Source organism: Lynx canadensis, chromosome C1 (assembly GCF_007474595.2).
Source record: "Lynx canadensis isolate LIC74 chromosome C1, mLynCan4.pri.v2, whole genome shotgun sequence".
NCBI classification, from domain to species: Eukaryota; Metazoa; Chordata; class Mammalia; order Carnivora; family Felidae; genus Lynx; species Lynx canadensis.
This window is the reverse complement of record NC_044310.1, coordinates 214,225,631-214,246,726: the sequence shown is the minus strand read 5'-3', so window position 1 is coordinate 214,246,726 and position 21,096 is coordinate 214,225,631. Positions and strand designations below refer to the sequence as shown.

Below are 21,096 nucleotides of genomic sequence, written 5' to 3'. Positions count from 1 at the left end.
TTAATGCTATTTTTTTAAGATTTTTTTCCAGTTTATTTATTTCTTTTGAGAGAGAGAGAGAGAGTGAGAGAGCAAGTGGGAGAGAGTCAGAGAGAGAGAGAGAGAGAGAGAGAGAGAATCCCAAGCAGGCTCCACACCATCAGCGCAGAGCCCGATGTGGGGCTCAAACCCACAAACCGCCAGATCATGACCTGAGCTGAAGTCTGATGCTTACCTGACTGAGCCACCCAGGCTCCCCTTAACACTATTTTTTTTTTAAGTTACTTGAAAGAACACTGCGCTGTTTATCAGAAGATCTATTTCTGCATCGTCACTGACGCCTGTGATGGCCTCAACAAGCCTCGAGACTCTGGAGGGCAGGGTCCTGGCTATGAGTGCAAGGCCGGACCAGCTGATGCTCTGGGGACCAGCCCTGTCTGGGGTGATTTTTACAACGCAGTTGAACCCAAGTTGTTTGGGTCCTGGTACTTGTTAATACAATGCTTTTCTTCTTTTTTTTTTTTTAATTTTTTTTTTAACGTTTATTTATTTTTCAGACAGAGAGAGACAGAGCATGAACAGGGGAGGGGCAGAGAGAGAGGGAGACACAGAATCTGAAACAGGCTCCAGGCTCTGAGCTGTCAGCACAGAGCCCGACGCGGGGCTCGAACTCACAGACCGTGAGATCATGACCTGAGCCGCAGTCGGACGCTTAACCGACCGAGCCACCCAGGCACCCCGATACAATGCTTTTCTAATTAACGGACAACAGGGGTATGAAATGAGCACGGGAGAAAGGAAAGATCTGGTCCCCAGAGCTGCAGGCTTATTCTACCCACTCTGCTCCGGCAGGGCCCGCTTCGGCCACCTGCACTGATCCCCACCCCATCCACATGCTGGGCTGGTTCCCTCTGCAGAGCCTTAGGACTTTTGTCCCCTCAGTAGCTCCCTCCCAAATGGGAACTAGTCAATCCCTCTTAAGACGGCCTCCATTCCTTGATTTTATCTTCAATCTGCCTGGTGCTTCTTCCTGGCATCCATGCCCCAGACCCTTCTCTCCGTCAGGCTTCCGGGAGCTCAACCCTGGCCCCAGCGGCCACTGGACACTCATGCGCCATTCAAGTGCTCTTCCTGCCTTATCTTTTTGAGCACTTCCTCTGAGGAGGCCCCACATGACAGCTCACTGTCTCCGGGAGGCTCCTACAGGGCTCCAGGAAGTTCTAGAAGTGTCACTCTGCCGGTGCTCTCTCTCCTTCTGCTGTGGAACTTTCTCCACAGAGGGGCCCTATACTCCTCTGCATCTGAAATGTCACTACTCACTTTATGAGTTGTAAAAAATAACGGCCAGGGTTTAGTGGGTGTTGACCGTGTGTGCCTGGTCTTGGGTCACACATTTTGCCCACATTCTCCCATTTTTACCCTCTCAGTAATCCAATGACAACAACAGAAAGACAAATAGGCCGACTTTTAAAATGGGCAAAGGATCTGAAGAGACATTTCTCCAAATAAGATAGACAAATGGCCGGGGCGCCTGGGTGGCTCAGTCGGTCGGGCGTCCGACTTCGGCTCAGGCCATGATCTCACAGTCTATGAGTTCAAGCCCCGTGTCGGGCTCTGTGCTGACGGCTCAGACCCTGGAGCCTGCTTCGGATTCTGTGTCTCCCTCTCTCTCTGCCCCTCCCCCGTTTGTGCTCTTGTCTCTGTCTCAAAAAGAAATAAAAACATTAAAAAAAAAAAAAAAGATAGACAAATGGCCAATAAACACGAAAAGAAGCTCGACGTCGTTAATCATTTAGGGAGACGCAGCCCCAGGTCACAATAAGATGCCACTTCACAGCCACCAGAATCATCACCAAAAAGATAATAACGGGGGTTGGTGAAAATGTGGAACAGTCATGGCTGATGGGAACGTAAAACGGTGCAGCTCCTGTGGAAAACAGTGTGACCGTTCCACAGAAAGCTACCATTACTATTTGACCCAGCAATCCCACCCAAGACCATTGAAAACACGTGTTCACACAAAACCTTGCACATGGGGGTGCCTGGGTGGCTCACCCAGGTAAGTGCCTGACTCTTGGTTTCAGCTCAGGTCACGATCACGGGCGCAGTTTGTGCATTCGAGCCCCACGTCAGGCTCTGCGCTGACATTGTGGAGCCTGCTTGTGATTCTCTCTCTCCGCCCCCCCTTCTGCCCCTCCCTCACTTGTGCTGTCTCTGTCTCTCTCAAAATAAATAAACTTAAAATTTTTTAAAATGTTTATTTATTTATGAGCACGAGAAGGGGAGGGGCAGAGAACGAGGGACGCACAGAATCAGAAGCAGTCTCCAGGCTCCAAGCTGTCAGCACAGAGCCCGACGCGGGGCTCGAACCCACCAACCGTGGGACCATGACCTGAGCCGAAGTCAGACGCTTAATCGACTGAGCCGCCCAGGCGCCCCAATAAATAAACTTTAAAAACAAAACCAAACCACAAAAACCTTGTACATGAATGTTCACAGCAGCATTTCTCATAATAGCCAAAAAGTGGAAACGACCCCAACGTCCACCAACTGATAAACGGATGATTAAAATGTGGCCTAGCCACACAACGGACTATTATTTAACCGTAATCATGCTACAACATGGCTGAACTCCAAAAGCATTAATGCTGGGTGGAAAAAGCCAGACACAAAGGCCGCATATTGTATGATTCCATTCACATAAAATATCCAGACCAGGCAAGTGTCAGCAAGTCTATTAGTGGTTGCCAAGGATTGGAGGGTGGGGAAATCCCGAGTGAGTGCCTGTGAGTACAGGGTTTCTTTTTGGGATGATGGAGTTAGACAGTGGTGATAGTTGCACAACGCTAAGGATGTCCTAAACACCACTGAATTGTACACTGTGCAAAGGGTGATTTTATGGGATGTGAATTATACCTCAATAAAAACAAATTAACCCCAGGAGTGGGCACCTCACCAGAGAGGATGCTGGGTGGGCGCAGGCAGGTTAGCATCTTGCAAACACTAGAACTCACATCGAACGCAGCCAGTCACGGAGGGCTGTCCGCTAAGCACTGTGTCGCACGGCATGGATTGAGGCGGGAAGGGCAGACCGCCTGTCAGCCCATCTCTGGGGCAACGAGGAACGCCTGGCCAGGAGCACCGCAGCCATTTCACCACGTTTGGGTTCACACTCCAGGAGAGCGGACCCTTCGACGGGGAGGCACCAGTGTCTGTGCCCAGGTGAAGTTAACCCGCCAAGCAGGCCAGCTTGCAAAACACACCGAAGCCAGAGCCTACGCTGGTTCTGGAAGAGCTGCCCTGGTGTGCTGGGCACGGGCGCAGAAAGCCTGGAGACCGTCAGCTTCACCAGGTTGTTCTGAGTCCCTCATCGTGCACAGAAGACGCCAGTGAGCCATTGAACCCACAGGCCTTCACGGGCGCTCCACTCTCTCCCGTCTTGCGCACAGAAAGAAAACTCAGAAGAAAAGAACACTTGGACCAACTCTGACGTAAACTGGGTTTCAAGAGCCCGTGGTCCTCCGGCCTGGCTAGAGGCTACCGTCTGGACCAGTATTGGGCCCCACTTTCTGTCAACACCAGCTACGAAAACCAGTGTATTTCTTTGCATTGCACAAAAATAATCAGTGAGCAGTGCAAACTTGACTGAAACTTTGGAAGCGAATTGGAGGAAAAGGGGTTGTATCCATGCGTTCACACCACCGGAAATGGCTTTATGCCTCTCCTGGACATTTCTGCCCCCCCAGTCCCTTCTCTGTGTCCCCCCTTTCCGGGCCTACCCGATCCCACACAGCCCCAGGCTTGCTGGCTCCCCTCTGTTTCTCCTTCCTGAGAACGGCCTGAGTTCAAGTCCTGACCCTGCCATTTATCGGTCCTGTAAACGTGGCATGCTACCTAACCTCTCTGGGCCTCAGTTTCCTCGTCCTTAAAGTGGGGATAATAACAGGACTTCCTCCGAAGGTCGCTGGCGACGGTGAGTTAATACATGTAAAGAGCCTGGAACAAAGCCTGGCACACAGTTAGCCTTCGTGAATCTCTTGCGGTTATTTTTAGGCAGAACGGGTGAGCAACCACCTTTTGTGAGGGGAGCAAGGCTTAGGGCCTGCTCTACCCCAACTGGCCTGTCACATTTCCTAACGAGAAGGCGGCCTTCTCTGAGGGAGCTTTTGGTGACTGAATGTCGTTCCTGTGCTTCTTCATCTTTGGGGCCGTGCTGACGAGGCCACAATCCAGGCTGCCTGGCCGCCGTCCCCGGGAAGGAGGCCGTGGGTGGACCTGGGCGTCTCGGGGAAGGCTGTGTGTTGAGGAAACCGAGATTACTTCCCCACCCCCCCCACCCCGCCCCCCCAGCTGGCTGGACGAGGCAGCACATGTCTGCCCCTCCTCCAGGAGGGAAGCCAACTCTAGTGTGCTACAGTGGGAACGCCACTCCACTGGGCAGACTGTGTTCCCAACCACGCTGGGCCATTGTTCTGGTTCTGCCTGTGTGGCCTGAGCCAGGGGAGGCTGGCCCTGCTGACTCCTGGCTCTTACATCGGGGGGACCCCCATCCCCAAAGGTATGTATCTCTTTTCTGTAGCATAAAGCACCTAACAGGTGCACCGGTGCCACGTGGGGGTGCTGTCCTGGCCGGAGAGGAGGGCACAAGCTAGACGGCCTCTTAGTATGCCCATCCCAGCTGGGCCAGATGCCCCCTCCAGCCTCCCCTGCGGTGGGACTGAGTGTGGTCAGGTGAGCACGACGGAGGCCCCATCTAGAAGAGCACACTGTCGCTTGTGTTTCCAAGCCCCCTTGCCCCAAGACGGCAGAGCTGCCTGGGGCCTTCCCCCTCCGGCTCTCAGGGCCCAAGACGGGCCTCCAGGCCTCCCTAAAGCGGGGTTCTCTGAGCTGCTGAGGAGAGGCCTGAGCTTTCCTGCCCGGTGGCAGGTGGGCGGTAGGGCTGACCTCTCTGGAGGAAATGCGGGTTTGCGAGGCCTGGGGTGAACGTGTGCTCTCATCACGTGGGTGGCACTGAATTGCAGCCTTGTCTTTTGGTGCCTTCCTCACCCCCCTCTTCGTTTCATTTAAATAGTCAAATCCTGTTCTCTTTCCTGAGCACCAAGGCCACTGGGGAGGTTGTACTCAGTTCCTGGTGCTCTGAACACAGCTGCCTAAACCAGCCGCTGGAGGCCCCCTGCTGTCCCCTCACTCAGCAGAGGGGACTGGGGACAGGCTCCAGGCAGTGGGCACAGGCAGAATGAGGCCTGCGCACGCAGGGCCATGAGGTCTCTTTCTGTGGATATTTCTAGAGCAGGAGGGGAGTCTTGGTGGTCTCCTCCTGCAGTCCTGGCTCACTTTGAGAGCCCTGACCCCACACCTGCACCAGCTGGGTCCCCGTACTCCCAGCTGACTTCCAGAGAGACAGCAGAGGGGCGAAGCCTGTCGCTTGTGAAACCGAGGACATTTCGCCCAGTTGCTTTTCACCCCACAGGCCGTGGACAGGACGGCGTGGGGCAAGGTCTGCACCCGGCCACGGGGAACAGAGAAAACTAAGGATAGTGGGCTTTGCTTCCCAAGAGGTTAAATCTATTAGATTTAAAGGACTGGTGTTTGCTTTGTTTTTTTGTTTGTTTGGTTGGTTGGTTTTTTGTTTCGTTTTTAACGTTTATTTATTTTTGAGAGAGAGAGAGAGAGAACATGAGCAGGGGAGAGGCAGACAGAGAGGGAGACAGAGAATCCCAAGCAGGCTTTGTGCTACCAGCACAGAGAGCCCCCGATGCAGGGCTCAAACCCACGAACCATGAGATCATGACCTGAGCCGAAATCAAGAGTCAGACTAAGCTTAACCAACTGAGCCACCCAGGCACCCCTGTTTTGTTTTGTTTTTAAGAGTACACTCTTACTGCTTTTTGGTGTTAAAGGATGCTTTCTTCCATGAAATGAGCCTTTGGAAGGTCCAGTGAGTTGTCATGCATTTAGTCAGTTTTTCATTTTTAAATCTCCTCCATTGGCAAAATGAAAGGTGGCAGCAGGATTGTGTCTCACAGGTTTGGGGACAGTTTGGTGGTCCCTGGCATCCCACAGCCTGGAGTGGCTCCTGACCCTGCGGGAAGGATGGCTTCCCTTGAAAAGCAGAGGGGCTCGGGGAGCCCCGGACCTGGCCGAAGGGCAGGGTTCCCAGGGAAGAATCCAAGCCCTGGGGTTTAGACCTGAAAGGGTTTCGAGGACAGGAACTTGATGACAAGTCCAGGCCTCGGTGAAGAGGACAGTAGACAGCTGGGCACCACGGGCGCCCTCCCTAAGATGCAGACCCCGAACTCTCTACAGCTCTGAGAGTCATTGCATGCAGAAGAGGGGACGGGGGTGGGGGTGGGGGAGGAGGAGCGGAGGAAGGACTACGGGAAACCAGGCCTGGATCCCAGCCTGCCGCCAGCTAGTAAGGGCAGTGGAGACATAGGCCTCACCCTCTCGAAGCTCCTTCCGCTCACTTGCAAACTCAGGGGTCATCGGACGAGAGGTTCCCAAGGCCTCCACTCAGCCCCGGCTCTGGCCTCCATCATGCTGCCCGTTTGGAGTCAGAGATTGCATTGTAGCCGGGGCACAATCAGAGCCCCTTGACCAGAGGGCTGCTGCACCAGTTAGCCCTGGAAGGTCAGCGGGGGCTCAGCACACAGCGAACACCCAACAGAATCGGCCGCTCACTGGGGCAGGAGACCGGTCCATGCGGGCCCAGCGGAGTCAATTTGGAGTCTCCCCACTATTTCCCAGGCCCTGTTGGTGGGTCCCCACGGGGGCACTGCCTGTGGGGAGGTCCTGGGTCCCCTCCCCTGAGTGTGAGACTGGGGAGCATGGGAAGCTGGCCTTGGGAGTTGGGCCTCTGGTGCCATCAACACTCAGGCCTGTTTAGGAGCATTTTCTAATACTCCCAGCTGGTCCTCGTAGACACCTTGGCTTCTCCTGCCGTATCACCCGGAACCTAGGCTCACAGCTTGACAGGGTGAGGAGTGGGGTGGCCTGGGTGCAGCCTCTGGGGTCAGATGGCCCTGGCTTCGACCGTCGTCCGTCGCTTAACCTATCCGAGCCTCAGTTTCCTCAACTGCAAAGGAGGGGGGTGACACCAGCACCTGCGGTTCAGGTTGCCATGGGGACGAAATGAGATAACGCCCCGACAAGTACGTACGCTTAATGCTCAAAACGGGTCTGTGTTCAGTGACCTGCCTCCCTGCTGCCTGGTCACAGGGAACTTCCTGCAAGCCCAGGGATGCTACCTGAGAAGTGCAGGGGGACAGCCCGTCCCTTGCTGTGCCCTGGTGCTGCCCTAGGCCGTGCAGGGGTGCTTAGATGCCAGGGCTGCAGGGCTGAGGGCCTTCTTCAGACATGGGTCAAGAAGGGTGTTTTAAAAAGGAACCTCCAGCAAGTGGCTGGTTCCTCCATTGTTAAGAGAACCAGAGCGTTGGGCGATCTCCCGGAGCCGGGAGTGAGGTGAAGCGGGTAGATGAGGGTGGCCGAAATGGGTGGGGGACACAGCCCGGTGCCGGGGTGAGGAGGGAAGAGGCTCTCCCCGTCAGTGATGGTGACTTCCTCTGCTCTCAGGGCCCCGAATGCAACTTCTAGGTGAACTGAAAGGTCCTTCTTGAGCGAACCCACCCCACATTCTGGCTCCCGAACAACGGCGTCCTCCAGGGACCCAAAGCCTAGGCGCCAGAAGGGTCCCCGCTCGCCACGCCTGCTCCCCAGAGGTCTGCACCAGGGTCTCCGGGCTGGGCATCTGTGACCCATACCTGAGCCGAGCCAGCCGCTGTCTAACACGGGCACCACCTTGGAGCCCCGAGCTCCCGCCTGCCTCCCAGAGCCTGGAGACCCTCGACCCGGCCCCTGCCCCCGCCGCTCGGGTGTGACCAGGCCCAGAGTGGCTCTGGGGGGTCCGGCGCTGAAAAACCTGAGCTCCAAGGCCACGCAGGCCCACAGGGGGCCTCAGCAGGACCCACCAACAAATCCGGGCAGCACACAAGTGGGGCCCACGCATCGCGTGACCCGAAGCCACCCTGTCCCCCGGCGGGCCGCGCCTCCTCCCGTGGGCCCGGCGCACTTACAGCACGCAGAGCGCGTAGGCCTTGGAGATGGACTCGCTGGCACGCACGAGGAAGCTCCCGTCCTTGCCCGTCCTGGACAGCAGCTCCTCGGCCTTGGAGCGGGTGATGTTGCCATGGTTCCAGCAGGGGACCATGGCGGCCACGGGCCTCCCCGGGCCGGGCGGGCGGCCACCCCAGGACCCACACGCCACCGAGGGGAGATGAGGCCCCCGCACCGCGAGCCGCCGTCGGTCCCCTCTCGGTTGCCCCGCTGCTGCCACCAGCTCCCTGCCCGACTTCCTGTTTCAGGAGCTCAGCGAGGGAAAGGAAGCCAGCAGCGGCAGAGAACTTCCTCATTGCGGAGACCGGCCGGGGGAGGCCGCGCTCCACCTTCCCACCCCGCCCCCCCGCCGGCCGCCCCTCCCGCTGCCCCCCCAAGGCCTCCCCGGGGCGGCAGCTGGGTCGTCGTCGGGGTCAGGAGGCTCACGGCCGGCTTCCGGAGAAGCGCGGCCTGGCAGGTGGACGGGCCAGGACAGTGGCCACTGGAGGCCTGTCTGGATGCTTACGTGGGATGGCCACGCCCTGGCCGGATCCCTCGCCTTCGGCTTTACCCTACTCCAGGGGCTACTCAGCTGGGACCACCGCCTGCCCCCCAGGGCCAGGCGAGATTGAGGGAGAGGGGCGCAGTGGAGCCCCCTCCCAATGTGAGAGACTCAGGAAACCACCACACAGCCTTGGGTGCTGGAAGGACCTTGAGGGACACCACCCTAGGGCTCCAACGGCCCAGGTGACAGCTCTGTGACACGTTTGCACTCGTCCCCAAGCGCCGGTGGGTGTGAAGGAACCCTGTTCTCCATGGCGGTCCAGCTTAGCCACACACGAAGGGGGTGGAGGGCTTGGGGACGTTGACCCTGCACGGAGAGAATGCGGGCTGGGTTTTCCCCTCTGGGTCTTTCCAGGATGCTCGGAAATGACACTTCCCCACAGGCTGACCACCTGGCCAAGGATGAAGAACGTGGCTTCCGGTGCCCTTTATCCCAGGAGAGTCAGGGTGGCCAGTGGAGTGCCCCCAGGCTGCCATGGTTGCACTTGCCGGTGGCTGAAAGGAGAGCTGCCCCCATGGGGCCACCATCCCGGACCAGCAGATTCTGAGGGCTCCAAAGCAGACGTCCACTCGTGGGGTGCACTCCGTTCTTGGGTCAGGCCCAGTAGGGTCAAGGGGCGCTGCTGACCCATCGCACAAGGCAGTGGTGCCCCCCCCATCCCACAGCCAGGCCTCGCCCCACCCCCCAAGACATGACAAGAGACCCCCTCCAGAGGCCCGAGCTCAGTGAGCCTCCGTCTGAGCCCCCCAGCTCTACATCGGAGCTTCAGGAGCTGATCAGACGTCTTTCTCTCAGCTGAGGTTTCCTCTTTTCTACCTTGAGGAAATAACCCCTAAGGGAGCTTGCCTGTGCTGAAGAGCCCTTGGCACCTCCACCTGCATGGACCTCCACAAGGCAGGTGATTCTGAACAAGCATGTCCTGATTATGAGGCCAGAGTGTGGCCTCTGGGCTCCAGGTGACGTTCCTTCTGGAAACTCCGGCTCAGTGAACTCCCCAGTCCTCACTCCCACCTCCCTAAGCCACTCTGAGCTTCCTCTCCCCTGACCTCTGACCCTGCCCGGCTCCTCCCACTGGACTAACCACTCAACTCCCAAACTCTCAGGACATAGGAAGCAAGGGTCCTCTGGGCAGGCCCTGAGCTAGGCGTGGGGACAAGAGCTGGCCTCCACACTCCAGCCTTCTGGAAGCCAGCTCTACGCTCCCATCACCACCATTTAGCACCCTTCTTGCCTCCCTGCTGACCCTCCAACAACCTCCTCCTTGGTCTCAGCCTCAAGGCCCCTTGGTCTCTTTAGGGCCCATCAGAAGGATCCATCTGCAGTCCTGACCCCTTAGTACCTTGACCAGACCCTCCACCACGTCCAAGACTCTTGCACTTATCACTGCCTTCCTGCCACTTTCTCCAGCTTCCCACACTCCCTCTCTCAGGCCTCTGTCCCTACCGAGTCCTGCCTTTCAGCAGAGTCGGGGGGCCAGTGGGACCACCTTTTTCCTTTACCCCTGTGATTTCCCTTGGACACACAGGACACATACATGACACACGCATTTCCCTAATTTTTAAGGCCCATCCCATTTCTACTTCCATCCAACCCAGCTGTCTGAGCCATCTGACATGGTCAGCTTCCTGGTCCCCCTGCCCTTCTGCTGCCCTGTTCAGAAAACCACAACACTTAGACCAGGGCCGCCCTCTCAGCGGGTGGGTGGGGACTGGGTGAATATTTTTTGCGGGGCCCCTGTCTATATAAACAACGTACTAAAAATTTGTATTATAAAATTCATGCACCCACGTGAGGTACAGTGACTTATCATTGAAGATTTAGTATAATGGATAGAGAGGAGGTAATTATCTATGTGTTCAGTGTCCAGTCAGTGCACTGAAGAGTCTTTTGTGACATCCAGGCTCTTGCTTCCTGTTCAGACCCTGTATTTTAGTGTCTTGGGTTCACGGAAGCCCTTGGCTGTACCTCAGGGCTCCCCACGGCCCACCAGCCTGGGCAGTCACCCACTGATTCCTACTGGAGGGCAAAGGAATGAAGGAGTGAAGGAAGTGTTGACTCACTGAGTCACCAAAAACAGAGGGAGCCGTGATAGTCAATTTTCTGCAACTTGGCTGGGCCATTATTCTAGATGTCTCTGTGAAGATACTTTTAGATGAGATTAGTATTTATGTTATTTAAAAATTTTTTAGATTCTGTTTTGTAAGTAGCCTCTGCACCTAACGTGGGGCTCAAACCCACAACCCCAAGATCAAGAGTTGCATGCTCTGCCAACTGAGCCAGCCAGGCGCCCCAAGGTTAGTATTTAAATCCGTAAACTCTGAGTAAAGCAGATTACTCTCCATATGTTGGGTGGGCCTCATGCAATCAGTTGAAGGCCTTTATAGAAAAAGACCGAGGCTCCCATAAGAAGAGGCAATTCTGTCAGCAGATTGCCTTCAGCTTGAACTGTAGTCCCTCCCCCCCCCCCCCCCCCCCCCCCCCGCCCCAGCCTGCCAGCCCACCCTGCAGATCCTGGACTTGTCAGTTTCTGTAATCACATGAGACAATTCCTTAAAAATAAAGCTCTCTCATATATATGTACATACACACACACATCCTGTTGGTGGTGTTTCTCTGGAAAACCCTGACCAATACAGAAGGAACTGTTTGAAGGCTGCCCGCGGGCTGGTGTCATGAGGAGTGAACTTCCCTCACCCACCCCCCACCCCCCCCCCCCCCCCCCCCGCCCCAGACCTGAGAAAAAGGCATCTTGGGCTGAAGAAGGAGATGGGGTGGCCATTCCCAGAAAACCGGGATAGGACCAGGAGGCCTGAGCCTCCTGTGGTCAGGCAGCGTTGCTCCCAGTGCCAGGGGACCCAGGGCAAGTGGGTCAGCGCCCCCATCAGGAAAGAGTGACACCCTCTTCTGCCCTGAGAATATACCCTGCCCCCATCGGCCCCTCCCAAATCAAAGGTCAAGGGCTCTTATTATCGAGATGGGGAAGGGCTCACTCTCCACTAGAGTGAAAGACGACGACTCAGCAGAGATCTCCTGAGGGTTGAGACACCTCCAAACATAGCAAGGATCATCCCCCCGACCCTCTGCAGGGAAGGAAGGGTGCCTCCTTCTTGGGCCCTCTCTCTCCCAGCTTCACCTCTGTGGGTTCTCGAGCGCTATCAGGGTGCCTGGCTCCACCTGCCTGCCTTCTCACAGACTTCCGGCTCCGCGTCCGCTATGGCATCTTCAGGTGGCTTTCCCAGATCCTCCCCCCAGGCCCCTGCAGACATTAATTCTGCTCAGCAGTCCTCTGAGTGCTGGGCGGGGCTTCTCCCGGAGGCCGGAGCACCCCGAAGGGTGGGAAGGCAGGGTCTCCGTTCACGGCGCGCCCACACTATTTTCCCTCCAGTCTCTAGTAATTCTATTTCAGGGCTGGAAAGCAGACCCCGAGGCACACACCCAGGAGCAAGGCCGGGTCTGAGCCCCAGCTCTGCCCCAAGATCCCTCCGCTACAGAGTGTCTGTGAAGTCACTAAAGGGTCTGGTGCGAGGCAGGTGCTCTCCGATGAGACGGCTCCCGTAGGGGGCCCTCCTGACCGGTGGCTGGACGACAGAGTCTTGGGGGACCCCAGCCAGCCGCCAGTGCCATTGACGCTGGCCACTGATTTAACAACCCTGGTATGAAAGAGAGGATTCTATAAAAGTGCTCTTTACCTACAACTAAAAATAACCGAAAATAGGTCAGATTCTGAGCCTTGCGACCCCCTACCACCAGGGGGAGCCTCCAACTCTTGCCTCCATCCATGAGTTCCTGTGTGGGGGGAGCTGTTCCTTTCCAAGAGTCCCGCCTCTGCCGTTCCCATAGTAACGACGCCGTAGGGATGGAGGCTATTTCCCAAGGGGTCTAGGGGCGGAGTTCATCATTGTGCTCAAGGATTTCCCTCGAATACCAAAGGCCTGGCAGCGAGCAGCTCTCCCCTTGCCAGAAGATGAAATAGGCCTGAACTGCAACCAGGAGAGTAGGGCTCGATTTGGGGGAAGAATTGGGTAAGAGAGAAAAATCACATCCACAAAAATAACTTGTGTCTTTTGCCAAGACTGTTAAGGACACGGGGACATATTCAAAATACAATGGTAAGTTAAAAAAAAAAAAAAAAAAATCAGGAAACCGAGTTGAGGATACAGCACGAATCCAGCTGTGGAAAAAACTTTATCCTGGGAAATCACCGAATCTGAAGAGTGCTGAGTTAAGTGCCATATCCACGAGCAATTTTTTTTCCCTCCTTCTAGTTTCCCAGATTTCCTTTAGGACCACATGCGACTTTTATGTAAATAGAAATTAAATAAATACAAAGACAACTAGGGTTCCAGAAGTTTCGCGTGAAATCTTTCTGGACAACTTGGCCCTTGGGCTGGTTGCATCCCAGGTACATGTCCCTCTGGAATCATAAGGAAGAGAGAGGAACCAAGGCCTCATCTTTTTTTTTTTTTTTCTTTTAACCCTGTCATACAGCTTACTTTTTTCACTTCACAATATTTCTGAACATTTCATGGAGCTTTTTTGTATCTACCATAGTCTTTGAAAAGCTAGCATACTAGGGCCACCGGGGTGGCTGTAGGTTGAGCATCCAACTTTGGCTCAGGTCAGGATCTCGAGGTTCGTGAGTTCAAGCCCCACACTGGGCTCGCTGCTGTCAGCGAAGAGCCCGCTTCCGATCCTCTGTCCCTCGCTCTCTGCCCCTCCCCCACTTGTGCTCTCCCAGAAATAAATTTTTAAAAAAACTTAAAAAAAAAAAAAAAAAGCTAGCATACTATTATATGCCGTAGCATCATGCATTGTACCAGTCTCCTACTGGTGGCCCCTGAGAGTGTTTCCAATATTTGTTATTACAAATCCCAGTCAGTGTGTCTGCTGGATATAGATCCTCAGAAGGGCGACAGGGTCCAAAGGCAGTGCACGTTTTTCTCTGGGGTTAATTATGCCATATTGTCTTCTATTCTTAATTTTTTTTTCACGTTTTTACCTATTTTGACATCTGCACGTCACCTCCAGCCTCTGTCCCAGCCCCGAGCGCTTCCCCATCCTCCCTTGCCTGGGCCTGTCGCTGCATTTCCCAAATGCATTTTCTGCCAACAGCCGTCAGCTTTCCGCGGCGACTACACGTCAGCTCCTTCCCGGCTTCGTGTTCGGTCAGTCTTCCTCTTTGCCTCCACAGCCAGCAGAGCTCTTCACCAATGCCCAAACCAAAAGCAAAACCATGCTGTTGCTTCTAACTTCATTCCCATCAGCATCTTCTGCCCGCTGTTGTCTTGTGAACTTCCTCCTGCGCGGAGGCCCCTGGCTGGGAAGCCCTGGGATTTCTTGACCGCATCCCTGCTCCCCGAGGAGGTCCCCAAGCTGTGTGAACGTCGTCTCTGAAATGCCCCTCTGAGGACCCTCTTCCTGGCTTGCAGATGGCTGCCTTCTCGCTTCCTCCTCACGTGGCCTGTACGAGACGGGGGAGGGTGGGAGACTTTCTCTCTCTTCCTCATTTTTTTTTAATTTTTTAATGTTCAGGGGCGCCTGGGTGGCGCAGTCGGTTAAGCGTCCGACTTCAGCCAGGTCACGATCTCGCGGTCCGTGAGTTCGAGCCCCGCGTCGGGCTCTGGGCTGATGGCTCAGAGCCTGGAGCCTGTTTCCAATTCTGTGTCTCCCTCTCTCTCTGCCCCTCCCCCGTTCATGCTCTGTCTCTCTCTGTCCCAAAAATAAATAAAAAAATGTTGAAAAAAAAATTAATTTTTTAATGTTTATTTATTTTTGAGAGAGAAAGAGAGAGAGAGAGAGCAGGGGAGGGGCAGAGAGAGAGGGAGACACAGAATCTGAAGCAGCTCCAGGCTCTGAGCTGTCAGCACAGAGCCCAATGTGGGGCTCAAACTCACAAACTATGAGATCACGACCTGAGCCCAAGTCAGAGGCTTAACCGACTGAGCCACTCAGGCACCCCACTCTTCCTCTTCTTATAAGGCTACCAAACCTCTAGGATTTGGACCCCATCTTGATGAACCCATGTAACCTTATTTACCTCCTAAGAACCCTATCTCCAAATACAGTCACACTAGGGGTTAGGGCTTCAACATGTGAATTCAGAAGGGAAACGATTTGGTCCATAGCAGTACCTACTAAATATTTGCTGCATTATAACAAAAGCTAATATCTATCTACCAGCTACTATGTGTGAGACACTGTGCTAAGCTCTTGGCATATGAATTGCTTCATTCATTCCTCGTGATACCCCATAGGGGGTCTCATTATAATCTCCGTTTAACTGGCAGAGAGATGGAGAACCAGAGACATTAAATAAATAATTCATCTGCCAGTTAGTGGCAGATCAGAGATTCTGCTTGACCTCATAACCAGTATGCACATTGCACACTTTGGGTTGGATGAGACTGAAATTCTCTGTGGACTCTGGAATCCTTAGGTGGGAGCCTTTGGTCCATTCATCTAAAGGCTCCCCTGCATTGTCTGTGGAAGCCGCATGGGCTCCCATTGTTGGGAGTAGCACAGGTGAAGGAGTAGCTGGGTTCCAGGCAAGGGTGCTGGTCTCCTGCTCATAAGAGTTTCAGAATTAGAACACGTTCCTTGAGAACAGAAGTTTGGTTCACACTCAACCCTCCAGGTTTCTTTTTGTTTTTGTTTATTTATTTTTTTATTTTGAGAGAGAGAAAGTGCATGCATGCAAATTGGGGAGGAGGAGGGAGAGGAGGAGGAGGAGGAGGAGGAGGAGGAGGAGGAGGAGGAGGAGAGAATCCTAAGCAGGCTCCGTGCTGTGCAGAGCCCAACACAGGGCTCCATTTCACGAACCGTGCAATCATGACCTGAGCTGAAATGAAGACACTTAACCATCCGGCGCCCAGGTGCCCCAGGTTTCTTCCCGTGAACTCAAGTGTGGTGTGATGACCACCTGGTAGGGGGCACTGGGGCCTTGGCTGCTTGTTGAACCTGTCGACCTGCAAATCCCTTCCCGTCTGGAGGTCCCTGTTCTCCTTGTAGTAGTGGCCAAGCTGATCTCCCAAATCTGCAATTCCAAGCCCTGGGCTACAATCCAGACTGCAAACAACCTCCAGGGTCATCTTCCTAAAGCCTTGCTTTGGTCTAGCCACTTCCAACTGAAAATCCTCTGATGGTTCCTGGCTGTCCATAGAACAAAGCCCCTGCAATTGCAAACCCTGCATTTGCAAAAACTCTAAGCGGGCTCACCAAATTAACCTGTGTCCCTTCGTCCCTTCGTCCCTTCGTCCCTTCTTCTTTCCCGCCCCACCTTTGGGGACTTGGTAGGAGCCCTCCTGACTCCATGTCTGGAGGGGCATCTACTCCCACGCCTGTCCATTGTCGCGGTGGCTACTGGAATGTGTACAACCAAATCTTGACCTCCAGACCTTGCTCTACCCCTCAGACCACCACCTCCCTCCCTTCTGTCTTCCACAAACCTCAGTCCTTACCCTTCCCCCCTTCCCTTGTCCCCATGACGGGCCTCTCTCCACCCTCAACTCCTCTCCCCGCCCCTTCCTCCCACCACCCCTCCCTGAAAGCCTCCAGTCAGGTTCTTCCCTCGGATGGGGTGCTGACCTTCCCCAGAAAAACCCCTTACCAGGCAGCTCAGCCTGGACAAATGCGCAGCTCCCAACCTGCATGGCGGCCAGGCTCTTGTAGACATGCCCTCTGCCTTCCCCACTGGCCGCCATCCCAGAGCCAGCGTTTTCCCCGTTGGCCTACCTCACCTCCCCATGCTCCTCAGAGCAGCTCACCCAGAAGCCAGAAGCCATCAAAAAAGAAACCCCTCACTTTTCTGCCCAGGTAGCCGGGCCTCCCAGGACACCTTCAAATGCATCTTCATCCGCCTCTATCCTCACCATTCTGGGTTCCCGTGTCACCTTGCTGGGACACCAGCTCCTGAAGGCACCCTGCCCCCCCCCCCAGATTTTCTCTCTCTCTCCTTCCCCTCGTCCCACAAGGAAGCTTAAAATTTTTCTATCTTAAATCAGCAACAACCCTCCCCGCCAAGGGTTCCCAGCCTTGGCTGTGCGTTTGAAAGGCTCCACACCAGCCCAATTAAAGAGAAATCTCTCAGGAGGGTCTGGACACCCCCGGCGAGTCCAGTGGGCAGCCGAGACTGAGAGCCAAGTCCCCACCTGCTTCCTTCGTGCCTGGGTATTGCCCTATTCTGTGCCTTCACTGGTGACCCTTTTGAATAAACTGTCCTTGCTGTCACAGCATCTTGTATTCCCACTGAAAACCTCTTGTCAAAATTCCAATCGCTCCCCTCTCCCAACATCCTCGCTGTGGCGTGCCGCCTTTCTGGAACCCTGACTGCTGCCCCTCTGCCTTGCTGTTCCTCCCTCCCAGCCTGTCTCATCCCCATCCCCTGATATACGGGTGCTTCCCCCACTTTTGTTCCTGGCCTTCTCTTTTGTCTGTCTGCTGCTCTCCCAGGGCCCTTTCCCCACAAGGGCTTCCAAATCTGCCTTTCCAGACCTGACGTCATTCCTAAGCCTCGTCCACACTTCCCACTGCCCAGGTGGTTTTCTTACGGGCACTATAGCCCTACTTCACCTGAGTTTCCTAGTTTTACGCTGAAAACCTGTTCTTCCACGTGGTCACCCAACTACCCAGTCTCCCGAGCCAGAATCCAAGTCTTCATCCCCCCTCCTTTCACCACCTACATCTGATGAATCACCCAGCTGTAGAACCCTCCGGAATATCCACTCCCTTCGATGCAGCCTCTCTGGTCCTGGCTTCGTTCACCCTGACATCATTTGCCCCCTGGACTTTTCCAGAGGACTGTCACTAGCCTGTCCTCCTTCAGGATCCCCCGACCCCCAAACACACACACACACACACACACACACACACACACAATCTCTCACTCTGTCCTCCAAATTTCTACCAAGCTCTTTCTGAACTGCACCTCTGAGTCTGCGTCTCTTCCAGATCAGATCTCCTGATGCCTTTCTTTTATCACAGGATGAAAGGCAAGCTCCCTGGCAGGTTGTACCAAGCCATTCAAGACCCATCATGGAATTGCCTGATCGTCTCATCCCCTACACTCCCTCTGGGCTCCAGCATGACCACATTGGTACCTTGATGTGTTCGTTCGTTCATTCATTCATTCACTCATTCAACACATAATGACTGAGAGCTCCCATACACCCAGACACTGTCTTAGACCCCACGATGTAGCAGGGGACACAGCCCCTGTCCTCCTGGACTTGCACTCTGCATTGGGATTTCTCGCTCTGTGCTATGATACTTGTTCATGGTTGAACTCCTCCCCAGCTGTCATTCCCCTTCGGCCACGCAGGACAAGGGCAGACTCGGGAACCTGACCACCTGGCTCGGCCACTTACCGGCTTGTACGATCCTGGTCAAGGGGCTTCATCTTTCTCTGCCTCAGCTTCTTCCTCTGTAAAATGGGGACAATAATAGTAACCTGCCTTACAGTATCGGGATGAGGAATAAATGAGTGGACACCTGCAAAGGGCTTGGAATAATGCCTGGTGCACAGTCAGGCCTCAAGGGACACTCACTATTATTTTCTACCATCAGCTCAGTGCCTGAGTAATGAGTACTCGATACATGTTTTCTGGCTGGATTAGAGAAGAAAACAGTAGAAGTAGTTAGCACACTGGAAGTTTGGTTCTCAGTGGAAACCAGGTAGCCCTGGTGTTACAAAGCCACGCTCTCATTAAAAGATCTAGAAAGGAGAAAAATGCTACCCACGGGGAAATAGCATGACTCAGGTACCAGTCACTGAGCTCCCACTGACCTAGCACCTCCTTGGGCAGAAAGGAGGGCCTGCATGCTCAACCAGTGACCCATTGGGCCCGAAGAAAAGTAAAGGAACTGACAGCCATCAGGATTCCACCTGCTTTTGCTGGGACCATGGAACTTCCGGTCCAGAGCAGTAGGAGGGAGGTGGGGGGATATACAGGGGCCTTTGAGCAAGTCATGCCCCCTTCCCAGGACTTTTTCCTTCATCAGATGAACACAGTTAGACCAGAGAATATTCGGGGAAGGGCTTTCTTACCTCTGTGATTCTAGAATTTCCTGTATGTGTGTCTACCACTGGTCTTTAAGCCAGATCATAAACCATGTAGGGAGAGAGTAGGAACCATGACTTATGAATTAAGGAACAAATACGTGACTTAATTCAATTTTTCCAGGAGCTCAGAATACAAATATAAAAATATGAAAAATATAAAAGAAAAAAGCCATTTCAAGACATTTTAATTCATAATGAAGAGTTGCACTTTACATTTGCAAACAACACATCTCAAGGGATTTCACACGTTCATCTTCGACTCAGTAATTCCTTTTAGAGGATTCAGTTTACAGAATGATCACAGATAAAGACAGAGGTTTACTCACAAAGATGTTCATCTCAGTGTTTTTATAACAGAAAAGAAGTCAAAGTACCTTCAATTTCTAATACCCAAGAATGATTGCATAATTCACAGTATGTTTCTTCGACATATTATCTTTTGCAAGAATATAACATGGGGGAAATGCTTCGGGTATAATGTCAAGTGGGGAGGAAAGGCACCATCCCACATTGATTCTGCAGCATGATCTCAGCAAATCTCACAGATAGAAGACCAGAAGAAAATGTGCCTCTGCCTAGTGGGATTACGGGTGGTTTTATCCTGCCTTTTTGTACTTCCAAATGGTTGGCATCTATTCCCTTGAAATCCTCCCCTAAAAACAGTACAAAAATGGAATTTGAAAAAGAAACACCTTGCCAAAAGTACAGTCAGCTTTCTCACCTTGTGAGCAGTGTGATTAAAGTATCACATTTAAATACTGGATTTCTTCCTTTCTTCTTCACGGGATGGGGATTTGTGTGGGTGGTGGTGTGGTGCTGGCTCTAAAATCTCACAGCGCAGAGCAGGGACTTGGAGCACCAAGCTCTCCGACGCCTCTCGGCTCTGCAGGAGGTGCTGCCTTCCCAGACGCCCGGGCTGGCATCTCTCCGCCCTCTCTGGTGAGGCCACGAGGCAATGCCAGCGAGGGAGGCGTTGCGCCCGGGGCTAACCAAGGGCACAGGCTCCAGAGACAGGCCGAGCAGAGCTCCACGTCCCAGAATCTGGACACACAGACCCCTTTGTACTCCTTGGATGGTCAGACAGGGACAATGGAGACAACTCAGAACAGAGGTGGGGACGCTGGTCAAGGGTCAGAAACCCACTTGCTTTCCCGGCCCTGCCACGGGCTGTGTGGTCTTGAGGAAGTCACTGGACCTCACAGAACCTGCTGTCACCTCCTCCCGTCCCTCAGTGAGGAGGCTGGACTTAAAAGACTTCAAGTTCACTTCCGTCTCTACAGGCTAACATGCTGTGTCTCACCACATGTGGCCTTACCTCTAAGAATGGACAAGTTCCAGTAATTCTCTGTGGCTACCGTGTTGCCCTCAGCTCATCGCGCTGTGCAGAGACAGAGTCTCTCCTGAGAGGGGCAGATCTTCTCTACCGGCACCACTGGGTTGAGCAGACCACCCTGCCTGCCCTCTCTGCGGGGCCAGGCTCTGGGCCTTCCGAGGCGACCGCCCTGGACGTGCCCCAAGCCCTCTCGTCTCCTCGGCCTCACACGGCAAGGGGAGGGGCTATGTGTCGGTCTGTGGATACGTGTGTGTCTCCATGGACACAAATTATAGTAAAAATTCAGTTTCACTAAATGTACTAAATGTATCCTGGATTGGATCCAAGAACAGAAAAAGGACATTAGTAGAAACACTGGTGAAACCCGAATGAAGTCTAGAGTTTAGTAATAGTGCATCAACGTTAATCTCTTAGTTTTGATACATGTACCACAGTTACATAAGATGTTAACACTAGGGGAAACTGAGTGTGGGATATATGGGAACACTCCATACTATCTTCGCAAATTTTCTGTAAATCTAAAATGGTTCCCCCTAAAAAAGTTTATCACAAAAATTCATTTCTGGGGCGCCTGGGTGGCTCAGTCAGTTGGGTGTCCGACTTCGGCTCAGGTCATGATCTCATGGCTCGTGAGTTCGATCCCTGCATCGGGCTCTGTGCTGACAGCTCAGAGCCTGGAGCCTGCTTCGGATTCTGTGTCTCCCTCTCTCTCTGCCCCTCCAGCGCTCATGCTCTGTCTCTCTCTCTCTCTAAAAAGTAGACATTAAAACAAATTTTTTTTAATTAAAAAAATTCATTTCCAAAGTTTTATTACAACCCAATATAATATACTGATTTGGAGGTTTAACTAGCAAATCCACTATTCAGTTGAACTTTTAAGGTACACAAATCTTGTGTGTACAGCTCATCGAATTCTCACATGAGAATTAGCCCTCCTAAGCTGCACCAGATCAAATAGTAGAATGTTTCCAGCACCCAGAAGACTCCTCCTAGCTCCCCATGAACAGCTATCCTCCTCCAGAAATAGCTACCTTCCTGATTTATACACCACGGATTTGTTTTGCGTGTTCC

General features: G+C 53.6%; 1 protein-coding gene across 1 annotated transcript in view; it reads right to left on the bottom strand.

The window, feature by feature from the left end:
- The window catches only part of INPP5D (inositol polyphosphate-5-phosphatase D), a 122,883-nt gene extending 114,560 nt beyond the window's left edge, over nucleotides 1–8,323 (bottom strand). The window contains exon 1 of the mRNA XM_030326163.1: nucleotides 8,052–8,323. Coding sequence (XP_030182023.1) covers nucleotides 8,052–8,185 — 134 coding nt within the window. The 5' untranslated portion in view covers nucleotides 8,186–8,323. The remainder of the gene's footprint in view (nucleotides 1–8,051) is intronic.
- Between the last annotated feature and the right edge of the window lie 12,773 nt (nucleotides 8,324–21,096).